We start from the raw sequence: 17,500 nt of genomic DNA on the forward strand, positions 1-17,500 counted from the left end.
GAGAGAGTGAGAGAGGGAGTCACGTTGAGAGAGCGACGGGCAATCAGATTATCTATCACATCTATTCACATATATCTCTGAGTCTGATCTTCTGTCAATCAAAAGGCGATCAGCTGTGCTTGTTGTCATCCTCTGGCCCAGTGGTGAAAATCCATAGCGACATTAAGACTTCCTGATCCCTAATCAATAACGTCTATAAAAACCAGACCGTGCCAATGGCTTCCCCCAATAAAGCTAAAGGACGAGATCCCTGCTGGCTGCCTGGCACAGAGATGTCTTGAGGAAAAAGCCCAAACATTCCTCGGTTTAGAAAAGTGTCTTTGATTCTACTGTTGTTATTGTTGATTTGAAGAAGGATTCTGGGAAGTTTTCATGTGAACACCTGGTGACATTTCCCCTTCGTTGTTATATTCATATGCTCCGTAGTCTAGTCCATTATCATGACGTCAGCTACATTGTAGCATAAGTTGGTTCCAGGTAGTAGTAGGGCAGACCGGTGAGACCATTGAGGTAAAATACTTCTCTCTCTCTCTCTCTCTGCCATAGGAGGGGCGGCCAGTGGATCACGTGTCGCTCCCACGCCTCGCTGCAAGGATATGGAAACGTCAGTGTGTCAGTGACGGTGGACAAGGCCCGCATACAGAAAGACTTGAAGTTTGAGTACGTGGAGGACCCCACTATCATCAAGCTGGAACCTGAGTGGAGCATCTTCAGGTGAGACGACAGGGGAGCAGGAAATGGGACCATTCGGGCAATTATAAAAGCCAATCATAAGTGTGAGTGTGTGACCAAGCAAGCCATGGTGGTGCCGCTCTCCCCTCTCTCTACCACAGTGGGCACACACCTGTGACCGTGACCGGCACCAACCTGGACATCATACAGAGCCCCCTCATCAGAGCCAAGTACAACGGTCGAGAGACGGTCAATGTGAGTAGAACATGGTCAATGAGAGGTCACACCTCTAACTAACGGTCGAGAGACGGTCAATGTGAGTAGAACATGGTCAATGAGAGGTCACACCTCTAACCAACGGTCGAGAGACGGTCAACGTGAGTAGAACATGGTCAATGAGAGGTCACACCTCTAACCAACGGTCGAGAGACGGTCAACGTGAGTAGAACATGGTCAATGAGAGGTCACACCTCTAACCAACGGTCGAGAGACGGTCAACGTGAGTAGAACATGGTCAATCAGAGGTCACACCTCTAACCGACGGTCAACGTGAGTAGAACATGGTCAATGAGAGGTCACACCTCTAACTAACGGTCGAGAGACAGTCAATGTGAGTAGAACATGGTCAATGAGAGGTCACACCTCTAACCAACGGTCGAGAGACGGTCAATGTGAGTAGAACATGGTCAATCAGAGGTCACACCTCTAACTAACGGTCAATAGCCTCAACCCTTTACACACTCGTGCGAACTAAGGTCAAATCCCCACAGGAAACCAATGAAAATCCTCCAGATATGTTTTCCAAGTCTGGAACGGATAGCGATGTATGGACAAGGAATGCACTCCTACAGCAGAGAGACGAAGAGGTTGTATTACAGTAGATTCCAATAACAGAGAAAGCCCTGTTTCTCTGTATCCCTCCACTCCAGACAGAAAGCCCTGTTTACCTGTCTCCCTCCACCCCAGAAAAAGAAAGTCATGTCACCCTGTATTCCTCCACCCCAGACAGAAAGCCCTGTCACCCCGTATCCCTCCACCCCAGATTCTGTTTCCCTGTATCCCTCCACCCCAGACAGAAAGCCCTGTCACCCTGTATCCCTCCACCCCAGATTCTGTTTCCCTGTATCCCTCCACCCCAGACAGAAAGCCCTGTCAGAACATCTGTTTCCCTGTATCCTCCACCCCAGACAGAAGATCTGTTTCCCTGTATCCCTCCACCCCAGACAGAACATCTGTTTCCCTGTATTCCTCCACCCCAGACAGAACATCTGTTTCCCTGTATCCCTCCACCCCAGATTCTGTTTCCCTGTATCCCTCCACCCCAGACAGAAAGCCCTGTCATCCTGTATCCCTCCACCCCAGATTCTGTTTCCCTGTATCCCTCCACCCCAGACAGAACATCTGTTTCCCTGTATTCCTCCACCCCAGACAGAAGATCTGTTTCCCTGTATCCCTCCACCCCAGACAGAACATCTGTTTCCCTGTATTCCTCCACCCCAGACAGAACATCTGTTTCCCTGTATCCCTCCACCCCAGACCCAGACAAAATCCCTGATCCCTGTATTCCTCCACCCCAGACAGAACATCTGTTTCCCTGTATTCCTCCACCCCAGACAGAACATCTGTTTCCCTGTATTCCTCCACCCCAGACAGAACATCTGTTTCCCTGTATTCCTCCACCCCAGACAGAACATCTGTTTCCCTGTATTCCTCCACCCCAGACAGAAATCCCTGTTTCATGTATCTCTCCACCCAATACAGAAATCCCTGTTTCCTGTATCCCTCCACCAAGACAGAAATCCCAGTTCCCTGTATTCCTCCACCCTAGACAGAAAGTCTTGTTTTCCTGTATCTCTCCACCCCGAAAGAAAACAAAAAGATCATGAGTTTCAACGTGAGGTGAACCATACATAAACCAAACTATCAGATTCCCCCTGGAACCACAGTACCCATGGGAGTTCCCTAACCAGCCCTGAGATCTGATCTGAGGTCTGATTGAAAGGCATGGGGAGAGACAAAAGGCAGTAATGCTATCTTCCTGGTCCATCGAAGAGACCGCCACCGTTCTGCAGCTGTGCTCCAATAGAATAAGCGTAGGGAGCCATTGTTGCTCCAAGTACAGATGGCCGCACTTCAAAAGCCCCTTGAATCAAAACCCTGTATATTCGCCATGTTAATTTGCCACGTCCCAGTTTCTCATTTTCGACTATGATCTTTGCAATCATTTTGATCCTGCCTGGGCGATATTTATATATAACCATGCTTGTTTTGAAAATACTTGTCTGCTTCCCCACTATCTGGCCAATTCACTCTCACACACACAAACACACAGCGTTCTCTGCAGTTACAGACGTGTGACGCAGGCGCCGACACCGGGTCAGCCGCACCCCCCATGATTTGTCTGGTTTGATGTACCGCCGTCGTGAGGAACCAATTAAAATGACAGGTTTTACTCAGAGGGGGATTTGTTTGCGTGGCGGACCGTGTAGCAGAGGTTACAGTGGAGATGTGAAATGCCTCAGAGAGATTCTCCAGGTGGGAAAGTTTTGCTAGAGGCCCTCATTGTGTGTTCTGCCACCTACCACACTGTTGATTTTCTCCAAGTCGTAACAAGAGACAGAATATTAAAGAGAGAGAGATATAGTGGCCCAGAGTGAGAGAGCTACAGAGAGAGAGAGATAGTGGCCCAGAGAGAGAGAGCTACAGAGAGAGAGAGAGAGGGAGAGTGGCCCAGAGGAGAGCTACAGAGAGAGAGAGAGCTACAGAGAGAGAGATATAGTGGCCCAGAGAGAGCTACAGAGAGAGAGCTACAGAGAGAGAGATATAGTGGCCCAGAGAGAGAGCTACAGAGAGAGAGATATAGTGGCCCAGAGAGAGAGCTACAGAGAGAGAGCTACAGAGAGATATAGTGGCCCAGAGAGAGAGCTACAGAGAGAGAGATATAGTGGCCCAGAGAGAGAGCTACAGAGAGAGAGAGAGAGAGCTACAGAGAGAGAGAGATACAGTGGCCCAGAGAGAGAGCTACAGAGAGAGAGATATAGTGGCCCAGAGAGAGAGCTACAGAGAGAGAGATACAGTGGCCCAGAGAGAGAGAGCTACAGAGAGAGAGATATAGTGGCCCAGAGAGAGAGCTACAGAGAGAGAAAGATATAGTGGCCCAGAGAGAGAGAGCTACAGAGCGAGAGATATAGTGGCCCAGAGAGAGAGCTACAGAGAGAGAGATATAGTGGCCCAGAGAGAGAGCTACAGAGAGAGATATAGTGGCCCAGAGAGAGAGCTACAGAGAGAGAGAGATACAGTGGCCCAGAGAGAGAGAGCTACAGAGAGAGAGATACAGTGGCCCAGAGAGAGAGAGCTACAGAGAGAGAGATATAGTGGCCCAGAGAGAGAGAGCTACAGAGAGAGAGATATAGCGGCCCAGAGAGAGAGCTACAGAGAGAAAGATATAGTGGCCCAGAGAGAGAGCTACAGAGAGAGAGAGAGATAGTGGCCCAGAGAGAGAGCTACAGAGAGAGAGATATAGTGGCCCAGAGAGAGATACAGTGCCTTGCAAAAGTATTCATACCCTTTGCGTTATTCCTATTTTGTTGCATTACAACCTGTAATTTAAATATATTTTTATTTGTATTCCATGTAATGGACAAAAATAGTCAAATTGGTGAAGTGAAATGAAAAAAAAAAAAATTCTTTCAAAAAATTCAAAAAAACTAAAAAGTGGTGTGTACATATGTATTCACCCCCTTTACTATGAAGCTCTAAATAATATCTGGTGCAACCAATTACCTTCAGAAGTCACATAATTAGTTAAATAAAGTCCACCCGTGTGCAATCTAAGTGTCACATGATCTGTCACATGATCTCAGTATATATACACCTGTTCTGAAAGGCCCCAGAGTCTGCATCACCACTTAGCAAGGGGCACCACCAAGCAAATGGCACCATGAAGACCAAGGAGCTCTCCAAACAGGTCAGGGACAACGTTGTGGAGAAATACCGATAAGGGTTGGGTTATAAAAAAATATCCCAAACTTTGAACATGCCACGGAGCACCATTAAATCCATCCAAGAATGTGGCACTACAACAAACCTGCCAAGAGAGGGCCGCCCACCAAAACTCACGGACCAGGCAAGGAGGGCATTAATCAGAGAGGCAACCAAGATAACCCTGAAGGAGCTGCAAAGCTCCACAGCGAAAGATTAGAGTATCTGTCCATAGGACCACTTTATGCCGTACACTCCACAGTGTAATAAAATAAACAAACACATTTGGTGTTCACCAAAAGGCATGTGGGAGACTCCCCAAACATATGGAAGAAGGTACTCTGGTCAGATGAGACTAAAAGTGAGCTTTTTGTCTATCAAGGAAAAGGCTATGTCTGGTGCAAACCCAACACCTCACATCACCCTGAGAACACCATCCCCAGCATCACCAGCACTGTGGGGATGTTTTACATCGGCAGGGACTGGGTGGGAAACTGGTCAGGATTGAAGGAATAATGGATGGTGCTAAATACAGGGAAATTCTTGAGGGAAACCTGTTTCAGTCTTCCCAAGATTTGAGACTGGGACGGAGGTTCACCTTCCAGCAGGACAATGACCCTAAGCATACTGCTAAAACAACGCTCGAGTGGTTTAAGGGGAAACATTTAAATGTATTGGAATGGCCTAGTCAAAGCCCAGACCTCCATTCAATTGAGAATCTGTGGTATGACTTAAAGATTGCTGTACACCAGCAGAACCCATTCATCTTGAAGGAGCTGGAGCAGTTTTGCTTTGAAGAATGGGCAAAAATCCCAGTGGCTAGATGTGCCAAGCTTATTGAGACATACCCCTAGAGACTTGCAGCTGTAATTGCTGCAAAAGGTGTCTCTACAAAGTATTGACTTTGGGGGGGTGAATAGTTATGCATGCATGTCTTATTTCTTGTTTGTTTCACAATAATATTTTGCATCTTAAAAGAGGTAGGCATGTTGATACAAACCTCCCCAAATGTGAATACTTTCACAAGCCACTGTATAGAGAGAGAGAGATACAGAGAGAGAGATACAGAGAGAGAGATACAGAGAGAGAGATACAGAGAGAGAGATACAGAGAGAGAGATACAGAGAGAGAGATACAGAGAGAGAGATACAGAGAGAGAGAGAGTTAGTGAGCCAGAGAGAGAGATGCAGAGAGAGTTAGTGAGCCAGAGAGAGAGATGCAGAGAAAGATAGTGAGCCAGAGAGAGAGATGCAGAGAGAGTTAGTGAGACAGAGAGAGAGATGCAGAGAGAGATAGTGAGCCAGAGAGAGAGATGCAGAGAGAGATAGTGAGCCAGAGAGAGAGATGCAGAGAGAGAGTTAGTGAGCCAGAGAGAGAGACGCAGAGAGAGTTAGTGAGCCAGAGAGAGAGATGCAGAGAGAGTTAGTGAGCCAGAGAGAGAGATGCAGAGAGTTAGTGAGCCAGAGAGAGAGATGCAGAGAGAGTTAGTGAGACAGAGAGAGAGATACAGAGAGAGATAGTGAGCCAGAGAGAGATGCAGAGAGAGATAGTGAGCCAGAGAGAGATGCAGCGAGAGAGTTAGTGAGCCAGAGAGAGAGATGCAGAGAGTTAGTGAGCCAGAGAGAGAGATGCAGAGAGAGTTAGTGAGCCAGAGAGAGAGAGTTAATGAGCCAGAGAGAGAGAGTTAGTGAGCCAGAGAGAGAGAGATGCAAAGAGAGTTAGTGAGCCAGAGAGAGAGATGCAGAGAGAGTTAATGAGCCAGAGAGAGAGATGCAGAGAGAGATAGTGAGCCAGAGAGAGAGATGCAGAGAGAGTTAGTGAGCCAGAGAGAGATGCAGAGAGAGTTAGTGAGCCAGAGAGAGAGTTAATGAGCCAGAGAGAGAGAGTTAGTGAGCCAGAGAGAGATGCAGAGAGAGTTAGTGAGCCAGAGAGAGATGCAGAGAGAGTTAGTGAGCCAGAGAGAGATGCAGAGAGAGTTAGTGAGCCAGAGAGAGAGAGTTAATGAGCCAGAGAGAGAGAGTTAGTGAGCCAGAGAGAGAGATGCAAAGAGAGTTAGTGAGCCAGAGAGAGATGCAGAGAGAGATAGTGAGCCAGAGAGAGAGATGCAGAGAGAGATAGTGAGCCAGAGAGAGATGCAGAGAGTTAGTGAGCCAGAGAGAGATGCAGAGAGAGTTAGTGAGCCAGAGAGAGAGAGTTAGTGAGCCAGAGAGAGAGATGCAAAGAGAGTTAGTGAGCCAGAGAGATGCAGAGAGAGTTAGTGAGCCAGAGAGAGATGCAGAGAGAGATAGTGAGCCAGAGAGAGATGCAGAGAGAGTTAGTGAGCCAGAGAGAGAGTTAATGAGCCAGAGAGAGAGAGAGTTAGTGAGCCAGAGAGAGAGATGCAGAGAGAGTTCGTGAGCCAGAGAGAGAGAGATGCAGAGAGAGTTAGTGAGCCAGAGAGAGAGAGTTAGTGAGCCAGAGAGAGATACAGCCAGAGAGAGAGTTAGTGAGCCAGAGAGAAAGAGTTTGTGAGCCAGAGAGAGAGATAAAGTCCCATATCTATTGTGTGAAATACCACAGTGTGCCATCACAGCAGCAAGATTTGTGACCTGTTGCCACAAGAAAAGGGCAACCAGTGAAGAACAAACACCATTGTAAACACAACCAATATTTGTTTATTTATTTTCCCTTTTGTACTTTAACTATTTGCACATCATTACAACACTGTATATAGACATAATATAACATTTGACATGTTTTTATTATTTTGTAACTTTTTTGAGTGTAATGTTTACTGTTAATTGTTTATTTAACTTTTGTTTATTATCTACTTAACTTGCTTTGGCATTGCTAACATGTTTCCCATGGAAATAAATCCCTTAAATTGAGTTGAATTGATACAAAGAGAGAGATACAGGTAGAGAGATAGTGAGAGATCTCTTTTGAAACTTCTGTATGTGTAATGTTTACTGTTAATTTTTGTTGTTTTTCACTTTATATATTCACTTTGTATGTTGTCTACCTCACTTGCTTTGGCAATGTTAACACATGTTTCCCATACCAATAAAGCCCTTGAATTGAATTGAATTGAATAGTGAGCCAGAGAGAAAGAGAGAGATACAGACAGAGAGATACAGAGAGAGAGAGATACAGAGAGAGAGATACAGAGAGAGATACAGAGAGAGATATGGAGAGAGAGAGAGAGAGAGAAACAGAGAGAGTGATACAGAGAGAGAGATACACAGAGAGAGAGAGAGAGAGAGAGAGATACAGAGAGAGAAAGATACAGAGAGAGAGATACAGAGAGAGAGATACACAGAGAGAGAGAGATATACAGAGAGAGAGAGAGATAGAGAGATACAGAGAGAGATACAGAGAGAGAGAGAAACAGAGAGAGAGAGATACAGAGAGAGAGATACACAGAGAGAGAGGGATACAGAGAGAGAGAGGGAGAGATACAGAGAGAGAAAGATACAGAGAGAGAGATACAGAGAGAGAGAGATATACAGAGAGAGAGAGAGATAGAGAGATACAGAGAGAGATACAGAGAGAGAGAGAAACAGAGAGAGAGAGATACAGAGAGAGAGAGGGAGAGATACAGAGAGAGAGAGAGAGATAGAGAGATACACAGAGAGAGAGAGATATACAGAGAGAGAGAGAGATAGAGAGATACAGAGAGAGATACAGAGAGAGAGAAACAGAGAGAGAGAGACACAGAGAGAGAGAGAGGGATACAGAGAGAGAGAGGGAGAGATACAGAGAGAGAGAGAGAGAGATAGAGAGATACACAGAGAGATAGAGAGAGAGGGATACAGAGAGAGAAAGATACAGAGAGAGAGAGAGATACAGAGAGAGAGAGATACAGAGATACAGACAGAGAGAGAGAGAGAGAGAGACAGAGAGAAAGAGATACAGAGAGAGAGAGACAGAGAGACAGAGAGAGAGAGATACAGATACAGAGAGAGAAAGATACAGAGAGAGAGATACAGAGAGAGAGAGATATACAGAGAGAGAGAGAGATAGAGAGATACAGAGAGAGATACAGAGAGAGAGAGAAACAGAGAGAGAGAGATACAGAGAGAGATACACAGAGAGAGAGAGAGGGATACAGAGAGAGAGAGGGAGAGATACAGAGAGAGAGAGAGAGATAGAGAGATACACAGAGAGAGAGAGGGATACAGAGAGAGAAAGATACAGAGAGAGAGAGATACAGAGAGAGAGAGAGATACAGAGATACAGACAGAGAGAGAGAGAGAGAGAGACAGAGAGAAAGAGATACAGAGAGAGAGAGAGAGACAGAGAGAGAGAGATACAGAGAGAGCTGAAAGAGAGAGTGAGAGACAAGCCTTTTCTAGGGAAATGAAGGTGAACGTAAGGCTAGTTATCTCTCAGTGAGTCTGCACCATCACACCGGATCAGATCAAAGACCCATTGTGCCGAGGAAAGAGCCACCGCTCCAACTGTTCCACTGATTTAGGCCTCCTTTGAGGTGAACACTCAGATGTGTCTGCACTCAGTAGGTGGCGGCCACGTTGAATGGATTAGATGCCATCTCTTCCAGGGCTCTGACTGACATGTAAACCTGTCATATGAAAGGGACCGTAATGACTGTAGACTGACTGCAGACCTGCAGTGGCTGGCCTCGGGAGGTCTGTCTACAAGGGCCTGTTAGGTAGAGTTGTTTCACACCGACTTCTAAGTGCTGAGAAGTGAATGCAGTGAAGCCCAAAACCATGTATTTAAAACAGGAGGTTAGTTGCACCTTAATTGTGGAGAACGAGCTTGTGGTAATGACTGGAGCGGAATCTGTGGAATGGGATCAAATGCCATTCAATAAGCTCTGTTCCAACCATTATTATGAGACGTTCTCCCCTCAGCAGCCTCCTGTGACTCCTATCAATACTAACATAACTATATTACTGACCATGTATCAATACTAACATAACTATTACTGACCATGTATCAATAATAACATAACTATTACTGACCATGTATCATGTATCAATACTAACATAACTATTACTGACCATGTATCAATAACTAACATGTATAACTATTACTGACCATGTATCAATACTAACATAACTATTACTGACCATGTATCAATACTAACATAACTATTACTGACCATGTATCAATATAACATACTATTATTGACCATGTATCAATACTAACATAACTATTACTGACCATGTATCAATACTAACATAACTATTACTGACCATGTATCAATACTAACATAACTATATTACTGACATGTATCATGTATCAATACTAACATAACTATTACTGACCATGTATCAATACTAACATAACTATATTACTGACCATGTATCATGTATCAATACTAACATACCTATTACTGACCATGTATCAATACTAACATAACTATATTACTGACCATGTATCATGTATCAATACTAACATAACTATTACTGACCATGTATCAATACTAACATAACATATTACTGACCATGTATCAATACTAACATACCTATTACTGACCATGTATCAATACTAACATAACTATATTACTGACCATGTATCAATACTAACATAACTATTACTGACCATGTATCAATACTACATAACTATTACTGACCATGTATCAATACTAACATAACTATTACTGACCATGTATCAATACTAACATAACTATTACTGACCATGTATCAATACTAACATACCTATTACTGACCATGTATCAATACTAACATACCTATTACTGACCATGTATCAATACTAACATAACTATTACTGACCATGTATCAATACTAACATAACTATTACTGACCATGTATCAATACTAACATAACTATTACTGACCATGTATCAATACTAACATAACTATTACTGACCATGTATCAATACTAACATAACTATTACTGACCATGTATCAATACTAACATAACTATTACTGACCATGTATCATGTATCAATACTAACATAACTATTACTGACCATGTATCAATACTAACATAACTATTACTGACCATGTATCAATACTAACATAACTATTATTGACCATGTATCAATACTAACATAACTATATTACTGACCATGACCATGTATCAATACTAACATAACTATATTACTGTATCAATACCATGTATCAATGTATCAATACTAACATAACTATATTACTGACCATGTATCAATACTAACATAACTATTACTGACAATGTATCAATACTAACATAACTATTACTGACCATGTATCAATACTAACATAACTATTACTGACCATGTATCATGTATCCGTGTATCTGTCCCACTATAAAATAAATATACTATAATGACATTAAATAGCGTAGTCGTCCATACTCATCACCCTGTGCCCTCTCCTCTCTCCCAACAGATATGCCAGGTGTTCAGCCCCACGTCCATGCTGTGCCAGGCCCCAGAGCTGCCCATCAGCCTGGGCAGGCAGAGGGAGGTGCCAGCGCGGCCCGATGAGTTTGGCTTCATCCTGGATGACGTGCAGGCAGTGCTGGCCCTCAACAACACGCCGTTCATCTACTACCCCAACCCCGAGTTCGAACCCCTCCATGTGTCTGGGGTGCTGGAGCTCAAGCCTGGCTCCCCCATCATACTGAAGGTGAAGGGGGACTTGTTGAACACAATATTAAAGTTTACACAAAAAAAATGTAAACTGAGTTTGTGGTCCGGTGTCGCCCAGACACTCCCAATGACGATGTGTGTGGAGACGTCTCATTTATCACTTGGTTATTGGAATGAATTATTTCAGATCAAATGTGAGAAAGCCACAAATCAAGGTTCCACTCACTCTAATTCCTCCTCTTCCCCAATATCTCTATTGGGGAAAATCATCTACAACATTCTCTGCTCTCTCTCTGCTCTCTCTCTCTCTGCTCTCTCTGCTTTCTCTCTGCTCTCTCTCTGCTCTCTCTCTCTCTCTCTCTCTCTGCTCTCTCTCTCTGCTCTCTCTCTCTCTGCTCTCTCTCTCTCGCTCTCTCTCTCAAGGTCTCTCTCTCTCTCTTTGCTCTCGCTCTGCTCTCTCTCTCTGCTCTCTCTCTGCTCTCTCTCTCTCTGCTCTCTCTCTGCTCTCTCTCTGCTCTCTCTCTCCATAAATAACACACTTCTGCATACAGTTTTGTTACATATTTATAGTCTACATAGTCTAGTTATATCAATGTATGCATACCATTTAAACAAAACAATACCTTACCCAGTCCAATGCCATTTCCTTCCTGTTTCTCAGGGGCGGAACTTCCTCCCTCCCACCAATACCAACGGTAATAACGGCAAGCTGAACTACACGGTTCTGATTGGTGATAAACCTTGTCTGTTGACCGTGTCAGACAACCAGCTGCTGTGTGAGTCGCCCAACCTGACAGGGCGACACAAAGTCTTGGTGAGTGACACACACACACACACACACACACACACACACACACACACACACAAACCGGTCCCCATTCCAAGCCCCCCACCCACTCTCCTGCTGTCCCGGGCCAGGCCCAGACTATAATCTAATCGGACCGTTGGGTTATACTGTCCACTCTCAACATTCAAACAGAGAAACAACAAATAACCGTTTCAATAAGAGGGATTAGGCAGGCACAAACTCAATAAAGGTTCCATTTGTGGTTCTGAGACGCTTCCTGCTCTGCCACCTGGACCAATGATTGATGGGCAGCGGAAGAAGAGAGACAGGCTACCAGACCCATTACTGTAAAATAGAGCAAGACAGACAGAGAGAAAGGCTACCAGACGCATTACCGTAAAATAGAGCAAGACAGAGACAGGCTACCAGGCGCAATACCGTAAAATAGAGCGAGACAGACAGAGCGACAGGCTACCAGACGCATTACTGTAAAATAGAGCCAGACAGAGACAGGCTACCAGACGTATTACTGTAAAATAGAGCCAGAGAGACAGGCCATCAGACGCATTACTGTAAAATAGAGCCAGAGAGACAGGCTACCAGACGTATTACCGTAAAATAGAGCCAGAAAGACAGGCTACCAGACGTATTACTGTAAAATAGAGCCAGAGAGACAGGCCATCAGACGTATTACTGTAAAATAGAGCCAGAGAGACAGGCTACCAGACGCATTACCGTAAGATAGAGCCAGACAGAGACAGGCTACCAGACGCATTACCGTAAAATAAAACCAGACAGAGACAGGCTACCAGACGTATTACTGTAAAATAGAGCCAGAGAGACAGGCTATCAGACACATTACCGTAAAATAGAGCCAGACAAAAATCAAGACAGAAAGAGAGACAGACAAACAGACATCAAGGCAATATGTCTCTCTGCTCTGTTTTATTCATGTTTATAACAGTGGACCATTCAAGATGCATTTTATTCCCGCTGATTTACAATTGTGTCTCATTTCATAAACCACTTATGCAGTTTTGTTTCACAATAACCATTGGAATACAACGTTTCTGATGACACCACCCAGGAGGTTCACAAAGACAAAACCTTCAGAACCACGGTCTCAGTGCGTCCACACAATAACCCATTTTCTCCTCTCCCCTGTCTCTCCCCCTCTCCCCTGTCTCTCCCTGTCTCTCACCCCTTCTCTCCTCTCTCTCCCCCTCTCCCCTGTCTCTCACCCCCTCTCCCCTGTCTCTCACCCTTCTCCCCTGTCTCTCACCCCTTCTCCCCTCTCTCTCCCCCTCTCCCCTGTCTCTCACCCCCTCTCCACTATCTCCCCTGTCTTTCCCCCTCTCCCCTGTCTCTAACCCCTCTTCCCTGTCTCTCACCCCCTCTCCCCTGTCTCTCCCCTGTCTTTCACCCCTCTCCCCTGTCTCTAACCCCTCTCCCCTGTCTCTAACCCCTCTCCCCTGTCTCTCCCCCTCTCCCCTGTCTTTCCCCCTCTCCCTGTCTCTAACCCCTCTCCCCTGTCTCTCCCCCTCTCCCCTGTCTCTAATCCCCTCTCCCCTGTCTTTCCCCCTCTCCCCTGTCTTCTCCCCTGTCTTTCCCCCTCTCCCTGTCTCTAACCCCTCTCCCCTGTCTCTAACCCCTCTCCCCTGTCTCTAACCCCTCTCCCCTGACTCTCCCCCTCTCCCCTGTCTCTAACCCCTCTTCCCTGTCTCTCACCCCTCTCCCCTGTCTCTCCCCTGTCTTTCCCCCTCTCCTCTGTCTCTAACCCCTCTCCCCTGTCTCTAACCCCTCTCTCCTGTCTCTAACCCCTCTCCCCTGTCTCTCCCTTGTCTCTCCCCCCTCTCCCCTGTCTCTAACCCCTCTCCCCTGTCTCTCCCTCCCCAGGCCCGTGTGGGCGGCATCGAGTTCTCCCCGGGCGTGGTCCACATCACGTCAGACAGTCCGCTGAGCAGCACGGCCATCATCAGCATCGCCGGCGCCGGTGCCCTGCTCATCCTCTTCATTGTGATAGTGCTCATTGCATATAAACGCAAGTCACGCGAGAGCGACCTCACCCTGAAGAGGCTGCAGATGCAGATGGACAACCTAGAGTCTCGTGTGGCCCTGGAGTGTAAAGAGGGTAAGGATTCACATTATTTTTACTCCACACCTTCATTTTCCATGACACCCAAAAGTAAAATTCCAATTCATACACTTATCAAGAGACCAACCCAGGTCATCCCTACTGTCTCTGATCTGGTGTACTCAATAAACACATGTTTCATTTGTCAATGATGTCATATTTTATTAAGGTATCTTTGCTTTTACTCAAGTATGATGATTGAGTACTTTTTCCAACACTGTCAATAGAGTCAGCGAAATGCCGTTGCATGAGCAGCACCACAGTTTGTGGTGGACAAGATGCAAGACATCGCTCTCACACAGTTACACACAGTATCTGCACGTGTGCACAGGTTCACCTCCTGCTGTTACAACGTGGTACCCACGGGACAGAAACAGTGGAGAAGTTTAGCCTCACGCTCCAAAGCTCTTCGTTGTTGCGGAAATTGACCCAATATGCTCTTTACTCTGTGTATCTACAGTTGAAGTCGGAAGTGTAAATACACTTAGGTTGGAGTCATTAAAACTCGTTTTTCAACCACACTACAAATTTCTTGTTAACAAACTACAGTTTTGGCAAGGTGGTTAGGACATCTACTTTGTGCTTGACACAAGTAATTTTTCCAACAATTGTTTACAGACAGATTAATTCACTTATAATTCACTGTATCACAATTCCAGTGGGTCAGAAGTTTACATACACTAACTTGGCTGTGCCTTTAAACAGCTCAGAAAATAACAGAAAATGATGTCATGGCTTTAGAAGCTTCTAATAGGCTAATTGACATAATTTGAGTCAATTGGAGGTGTACCTGTGGATATATTTCAAGGCATACCTTCAAAACTCAGTGCCTCTTTGCTTGACATCATGGGAAAATCAAAAGAAATCAGCCAAGACCTCAGGAAAAAAATGTAGACCTCCACAAGTCTGGTTCATCCTTGGGAGTCATTTCCAAACGCCTGAAGGTACCACGTCCATTTGTACAAACAATAGTACGCGAGTATAAACACCATGGGACCACGCAGCCGTCATACCGCTCAGGAAGTAGACACGTTCTGTCTCCTAGAGATAAACATAGTTTGGTGCGAAAAGTGCAAATCAATCCCAGAACAACAGCAAAGGACCTTGTGAAGATGCTGGAGGAAACAGGTACAAAAGTATCTATATCCACAGTAAAACGAGCCCTATATCGACATAACCTAAAAGGCCAGGAAGAAGCAAGGAAGAAGCCACTACTCAAAAACTGCCATAAAAAAGCCAGACTATGGTTTGCAACTGCACATGGGGACAAAGATCAAACTTTTTGGGGAAAATTCCTCTGGTCTGATGAAACAAAAATGGCCATAACGGCCATAATGACCATCGTTATGTATGGAGGAAAAAGGGGAACGCTTGCAAGCCGAAGAACACCATCCCAACCGTGAAGCACAGGGGTGGCAGCATCATGTTGTGGGGTGCTTTGCTGCAGGAGGGACTGGTGCAGTTCACAAAATAGATGACATCATAAGGTAGGAAAATTATGTGGATATATTGACAATGATCCCAAGCATACTTCCAAAGTTGTGGAAAATGGCTTAAGGACAACAAAGTCAAGGTATTGAAGTGGCCATCACAAAGCCCTGACCTCAATCCTATAGAAAATGTGTGGGCAGAACTGAAAAAGCCTGTGCGAGCAAGGAGGCCAACAAACCTGACTCAGTTACACCAGCTCTGGAATGGGCTAAAATTCACCCAACTTATTGTGGGAAGCTTGTGGAAGGCTACCCAAAACGTTTGACCCAAGTTAAACAATTTGAAGACAATGCTACCAAATACTAATTGAGTGTATGTAAACTTTTGACCCCATTATGATGACATTTCACATTCTTAAAATAAAGTGGTGATCCTAACTGACCTAAGACAGGGGATTTTTACTACGATTAAATGTCAGGAATTGTGAAAAACTGAGTTTAAATGTATTTGGCTAAGGTGTATGTAAACTTCCGACTTCGACTATACGTCATGTCGCTGACTCTACCTTTAAGGAGACTGTTTGTCCGTTTATCCCCTCAGCCTTTGCCGAGCTGCAGACAGACATACATGAGTTGACCAGTGACCTGGACGGAGTGGGCATCCCCTTCCTGGACTACAGGGCCTACACCATGAGGGTCCTCTTCCCTGGCATAGAGGAGCACCCTGTTCTCAGGGACCTGGAGGTAAGAGCTGCCCTGTCAACTGCCTGACGTAGAACAATAGGCATATCTCAAAGTGGTTTCCATCAATGCATTCTAATTCAAAAGTATAAAGTAAATTAAAGGCACAGTGGGGTTACGGGCAGAATTAAAGCTGTCGTTGTTTGTGCTCACGCTCGGTAAACAAATAACACTGTCTCTCATTAGTGCTTGACGCAGTAGTCCAGTCAAATCTCTTGTTAGTAATGGTAACAACATGTGACAAGACGGTTTCTCAGAGTCGAGGACAAATTAAAAGTATAGCGGAGAGAAAAGCAAATCAACTCTGAACTGACAAGCTAGTTATTTATTCCCTAATAACAGTGATGGACAGTGATAATTGAACAACTTCTAGCTGCGAGGCACCGATTTCACAGGCTCAGAGTCGACCATGCGGGTGCCTGATGAGAATTCCCCGTTATAAGAAGAATTAATGATGTTTTAATTGGTATAAATGTCCCGTTATATGATGGAGTTTAATGTGAAATGAAACCTAATGAAAGTAGCAGTGGGCTCATCTCTGGCTGGTGATAGCTGGTTAATTGTTATTGATGTGGGAGATGATACAGGAAATAGCCCTTATTGGGCTTGGAGCAAATAAAGTGTGGATGGGCAATCTCCAACAGTGCATATTCATAGTTTGTAGAGTGAATTTGATTGGGCTGAATCTCTCTCTCTCTTTATAAAAGGATTAGAGCTAATGTCTCAATGACTCAAATGTACTAATATTAGCGACGACTCTAGGCCTACCTGTTAAATCTCAAGAAGATATACATTGTATTTTTCCTCAGAGAATATGGAAAATGGATGCCTACCTTTTCTCCTGATTTTGTGATAGTAATCAGTAGGTGGGATGTTGAATAAGGCTGTTTTATTATGGGGCTACAGTGGGATGTTGAATGGGACTGTTTGATTATGGGGCTACAGTGGGATGTTGAATAAGGCTGTTTTATTATGGGGCTACAGTGGGATGTTGAATAAGGCTGTTTTATTATGGGGCTACAGTGGGATGTTGAATAAGGCTGTTTTATTATGGGGCTACAGTGGGATGTTGAATAAGGCTGTTTAATTATGGGGCTACAGTGGGATGTTGAATAAGGCTGTTTAATTATGGGGCTACAGTGGGATGTTGAATAAGGCTGTTTTATTATGGGGCTACAGTGGGATGTTGAATAAGGCTGTTTTATTATGGGGCTA

At 44.8% G+C, this 17,500-nt stretch overlaps 1 protein-coding gene across 1 annotated transcript in view; it reads left to right on the forward strand.

The window, feature by feature from the left end:
* The window catches only part of LOC121843547 (plexin-A4-like), a 25,575-nt gene that overhangs the window by 2,700 nt on the left and 5,375 nt on the right, over nt 1–17,500 (forward strand). The window contains exons 4-9 of the mRNA XM_042313184.1: nt 547–714; nt 834–927; nt 10,991–11,230; nt 11,855–12,007; nt 13,877–14,111; nt 16,146–16,288. Of these exons, the coding sequence (XP_042169118.1) occupies nt 547–714; nt 834–927; nt 10,991–11,230; nt 11,855–12,007; nt 13,877–14,111; nt 16,146–16,288 (1,033 nt within the window). The remainder of the gene's footprint in view (nt 1–546; nt 715–833; nt 928–10,990; nt 11,231–11,854; nt 12,008–13,876; nt 14,112–16,145; nt 16,289–17,500) is intronic.

Source organism: Oncorhynchus tshawytscha, unplaced genomic scaffold (assembly GCF_018296145.1).
Source record: "Oncorhynchus tshawytscha isolate Ot180627B unplaced genomic scaffold, Otsh_v2.0 Un_contig_15794_pilon_pilon, whole genome shotgun sequence".
NCBI lineage: Eukaryota > Metazoa > Chordata > Actinopteri > Salmoniformes > Salmonidae > Oncorhynchus > Oncorhynchus tshawytscha.